Source organism: Aptenodytes forsteri, unplaced genomic scaffold, assembly GCF_000699145.1.
Source record: "Aptenodytes forsteri isolate BGI_AS27 unplaced genomic scaffold, ASM69914v1 Scaffold249, whole genome shotgun sequence".
Lineage (NCBI taxonomy): Eukaryota > Metazoa > Chordata > Aves > Sphenisciformes > Spheniscidae > Aptenodytes > Aptenodytes forsteri.
Genome location: NW_008796188.1, coordinates 409,527 through 414,239, shown reverse-complemented (window position 1 = coordinate 414,239; position 4,713 = coordinate 409,527). Strand labels below are relative to the sequence as shown.

Here is a 4,713-nt window from a genome sequence, read left to right as displayed (position 1 = left end):
GGAGCAGGGATGGGGGGAGCAGGGATGGGGAGGGATGGAGCAGGGATGGGGCAGGGATAGACAGGGATGGACATGGACAGACAGATGGGGCAAGGATGGGCAAGGACAGGGCAGGGATGGGACAGGGGTGAGGCAGGGATGGGGCAAAGATGGGCAAGGACAGGGCAGGGATGGGCAGGGATCAACAGGAGCAGGCAGTGAGGGGCTGGGATGTGTTATGAAGGGCAGAACGGGGCAGAAAGAGGCAGGGATGGGCAGGGGCGGGCAGGGCCAGGCAGCGCAGGTGGGAGCAGACCCGGGTGGCCAGCCCTGGGGATGGTCCTTCCTGTCCCCCACGGTGGCAGGACGTGGACGCCGCCGCCTTGGCTCGCCTGGACCTGGAACGGCGGGTGGGGACCCTGCAGGACGAGATAGCCTTCCTCCGCAAGGTCCACGAGGAGGTAATCCCGCTCGGGGGGGTCCTGGGGCTCAGGGGGGGGCCAGGCTGAACCCCGCTGTCCCCCCAGGAGCTGCGGGAGGTGCAGGAGCAGCTGGCCCGGCAGCGGGTGCACGTCGAGGTGGACGCAAGCAAGCCGGACCTGACGGCCGCCCTGCGCGACATCCGCAGCCAGTACGAGGCCATGGCCGCCAGCAACGTCCAGGAGACAGAGGAGTGGTACAAGTCCAAGGTGCGGTGGGAGCCAGCCACCCAACGGTTGAGTGGCCTGGCTGTCCCCTCCCCGGGATGTCACCTTCTCAGGGCTGGGGTTGACCCCCCCCAGGGTTGGGTGGCTCTGCTTGGTGGTGGTGCATGGGGTTTGGCATCCCCGCTGTCCTCGCTCGTGTCCCATGTCCTGGTTTGGTCCCCGTGGGGAGCAGGGATGTGTCCCCAGTGGTGAGTCACGTAGGCACTCACCCTAAGGAGTTGTGTTCACAGTCACATGGCCCACATGCACTGTCCCACAGGAGCAGGGACGTGTCCCCTGTGACATCCCACAGCACCATCCCTCCCACCCGCAAAGCAAGGACATGTCCCCAGCAACACCTCCCATCAGGGATGTGTCCCATGTCCACTGTCCCACCACCCCAAGAGAGCAGGGACATGCCTCCACGGCACGTGCCATCAGCCACATGCCCCGTGTGCACTGTCCCTTCCACCCATGGGAGCCAGGACACGTCCCCAGCACCACGTGCCGTTGGGGACACATCCCATGTGTGCTGTCCCTTCCTCCTGTGGGAGCTAGATGTGTCCCCACGACACGTGGTGCTGGGACCACAGCCCTTCCACGGGAGCTGGGGTGTGGCCCCAGGACATGTGCCTTTGGGGATGTCCCATGTGTCCCTTCCTGCTGTGGGAACAGGGACATGTCCCCAGTGCCACATCAAGTGCATGTCCTATGTGCATCGTCCCCCTCCCGCCACCGGAGCAGGGACGTGTCCCCAGGGACATATGGTATTGGGGACACATCCCATGTGCACCGTCCCACCACCCTGCAGTAGCAGGGACGTTTCTCCATGCCACGTGCTACTGGGGCCACGTCCCTCCCGTGGAGCAGAGCTGGGTCGTGTCCCCACGCCATGTGCCACCAGGACACTTCCCTGCCATGTGGTCCCATCCCATGGCATGTGTGTGTCCCCCCCCAGTTTGCAGACCTGACGGACGCGGCCGCCCGGCACGCAGAGGCCCTGCGCGTGGCCAAGCAGGAGGCCAACGAGTACCGGCGCCAGCTCCAGGCCCTCACCTGCGACCTGGAGGCTCTGCGGGGTTCGGTAGGTGATGGCCATGGGGTGCAAGGGGGAGGGCACGGCCTTGGGGAGCTGCCACCACCATGGGGTTCCCTGGCATGGCAGTGGGGACCACCACCCAAAGCTGGGGGAATGGCTGGTCCCCAAGGACGGGAGATGGATGGGCACTGCAGAGAGCCCCTAGCTCCTGGGAGAAGGTGGCCGTGGAGGGTGTCACCTCCCCTCGTGGCCCCCCAGAACGAGTCCCTGGAGAGGCAGCTGCGGGAGCTGGAGGAACGCTACACCCTGGAGACGGCCGGCTATCAGGACACGGTGGTGCGGCTGGAGGAGGACATCCGCAGCCTCAAGGAGGAGATGGCCCGGCACCTGCAGGAGTACCAGGATCTGCTCAACGTCAAGCTGGCCCTCGACATCGAGATTGCCACGTACCGCAATGCTGGAGGGCACCTGCAGGAGTACCAGGATCTGCTCAACGTCAAGCTGGCCCTCGACATCGAGATTGCCACGTACCGCAAGCTGCTGGAGGGCGAGGAGAGCAGGTGATGGCAGAGTGGGGGCTCCATCCTGCCCCTCTCCCCCTCCCCGGCCGTGTCCCAAACCATCCCCAAGTCCTCGTGGTTCCTCTGGGGTGTCCGACCTGCTTGGGGACCATCCTCCAGCCCTCCTGTCCCAGCCCTGGGCAGGGCTGAGCTGGTGTGCAGGGGGGCGGCAGGACCCCGATGCTCTTCCCAACACCCCTCCATCGCTCCTGCAGGATCACCATCCCCGTGCAGAGCTTCTCCAACCTGCAGATCCGAGGTGAGGCCGTGGCCACGCGTGGGGTTGGGGGGCTGGGATGGCACAAGCAGGGGTGGCTTCTGGGGGCTCAGTGGGAGGAGACGCCGTCTTGGCCGTCCCTGCCCCATCCAGAGGTACTGGGAGGTTTTCCTCCAAATCTCAAGGAACCAGGACTCCTGGGTTCTCCCAGGATGGGGGGAGGAGTGTGCCATGGCCACGTCCCCAAAGCCAAGCATGTCCCCAAGGCCAGTGATGTCCCTGAGACTGACCAACTACATCACCATGTCCCCGTGGCCAACCACATCCCCAAGGCCAATTGCGTCCCCAGCGCCAACTATGTCCCCAAGGACAACCCTGTCCACAAGCCCAATCACATCCCAAAGCCACCCATGTCCCCATGGCCAACCACATCCCCAAGGCCAATCATGTCCACAGTGCCAACTGTGTCCCCAGGGCTAATCACTTCCCAAAGCCAGCCACATCCCCAGTGCCAATCACATACCCAAAGCCAACTGCATCCCCAAGGCCAACCACGTCCCCAGCCCCATCCCCAAGGCCAACCATGTCACTGAGGCCAACAGTGTCCCTGAGGCCAATAGTGTTCCTGAGGCCGGTCATGTCCACTGTCAGGGCCACTGTCTCCCATGGTTCAGGGTTTTCCAGCCCCACCTGTTCCCTTTGGGCCCCTCCACTTGAGTGTGGCTGGAGGGACCATGCCCCGGGCACTGGGTCACCGCCATGTCCTGCCCATGTCCCCTAGAGACCAGCCTGGACACTAAATCCGTGTCAGAAGCCCATCTGAAGAGGAGCATCGTAGTCAAAACGGTGGAGACCAGAGATGGAGAGGTGGGAAGTCCTCGTCTGTGTCACCCACGCTGCCTCCCCTCCACCCCTGCCTCCCCATGGGGTGCACATGGGGCCACCATCCCTCAGCCCCAGGAGCAGCCTGGGCAGGGAGCCAGTGATCCCAGTGCCCTGAGAGCATGGCATGAGCTGGCTCTGGACCATGGTGGAGCTGAGCCTGGCAGCTCATAGAGAAAACTGTCCCTGTCCCCATCCCTGTCCCCAAGTTTGTTCAGAACCCAGGCAGGCTCAGCCAGGGAGGAGAGCCCGAGCCCGGGGTGATGGCCCCTCTCCCTCTGCCTCCAGGTGATCAAGGAGTCCAAGCAGGAGCACAAGGAGGTGGCGTAGGGTGGGCAAGCTGCAGCAGCCGCATGCTTGTAGCCGTAGCTCCGTAGATCCCGTCTGATGCTGCGAGGGAGCCCCGTGGCCAGGCACGGGTTGCGGGAGGAGCCAGCGGTGCTTCGGCAGGGGGCATCTCTCTCCCACCCACCCCTCACCTCTCCTGCCGTCGCCCCATGCTCCAGGGACCACTGACACCCTGTTGGGGGCTGGCTGCTGGCAAAGCACCCATCTGATGGGCAATACCTGGGGGAGGTGAGCGGTACCGGGCAGAGCCGAGTTCCCCTGCCAGGATGCTGCCGCGTTCCCACGGCACGGAGGGACTGGCGGTTTTGGGGCTGTGCCCGTGCTCACCCTGGGTCTCCAGCTCGCCAGTGCCCAGGGAGAGAGGCCATCCTGTTTCAATCTCTGTGCACCGGTCGGACAAGATGATGGTGCCAAGAGCACCTCTCCCTCATCCCACCTTGCTGCCCTCTCTGGTCCGGGAGGCCACCCCGAATCTCCCCAGTGCACCCAGGCCCTGAGCATCTTTGGGGGGGCTGCAGGGGCAAGGTACCAGCTGGTGAGGGACATTTCCACGTCATGGAGCATCGGGTGGGCTTAGCCAAGAGGCAGGGGCAGGAGGAAGGGGAGGATGGAGAGGCAGTGTGCTGTCGGGATGGTGTAAAAAGGTGATGAAATGGGGATAACGAGGGGTTCCTGGGGACGCTGGGGTGTCTGGGGTGGTTTGTGGGGCCGGAGCAGTGGTGGGCACAGCAGGCTGGGTGGCTTCATGGGCTTCTCCTGGCACAGTGCCATGGGGCTGTCCTGACCCCCACTGGGTGTCCACCACCAAGGTGTCCCCATCGCCGTGGTGGGGAAAAACAGTCCCAAGGGGCTCGTGGCGAGGGGTGACCCACGGCCGTGCGCCTGGCCCCTCGCCTGGGGGGGGGCCCATGCAGGTGAAAATGGAGAGGAGGGGAGTGCAGAGGAGGAGGAGGAGGAGAGTGTCGGGTCATCCGCGGGTGCTCTCACAGGAGGAGGTGCCTC

At 64.7% G+C, this 4,713-nt stretch overlaps 1 protein-coding gene across 1 annotated transcript in view; it reads left to right on the top strand.

Moving 5' to 3' along the window:
* The window catches only part of GFAP (glial fibrillary acidic protein), a 5,433-nt gene extending 1,740 nt beyond the window's left edge, over positions 1 to 3,693 (top strand). Inside the window, exons 3-10 of the mRNA XM_009287921.2 lie at positions 345 to 440; positions 507 to 668; positions 1,624 to 1,749; positions 1,963 to 2,136; positions 2,218 to 2,264; positions 2,480 to 2,523; positions 3,263 to 3,348; positions 3,652 to 3,693. Coding sequence (XP_009286196.2) covers positions 345 to 440; positions 507 to 668; positions 1,624 to 1,749; positions 1,963 to 2,136; positions 2,218 to 2,264; positions 2,480 to 2,523; positions 3,263 to 3,348; positions 3,652 to 3,693 — 777 coding nt within the window. The remainder of the gene's footprint in view (positions 1 to 344; positions 441 to 506; positions 669 to 1,623; positions 1,750 to 1,962; positions 2,137 to 2,217; positions 2,265 to 2,479; positions 2,524 to 3,262; positions 3,349 to 3,651) is intronic.
* The last annotated feature ends 1,020 nt before the right edge of the window (positions 3,694 to 4,713 follow it).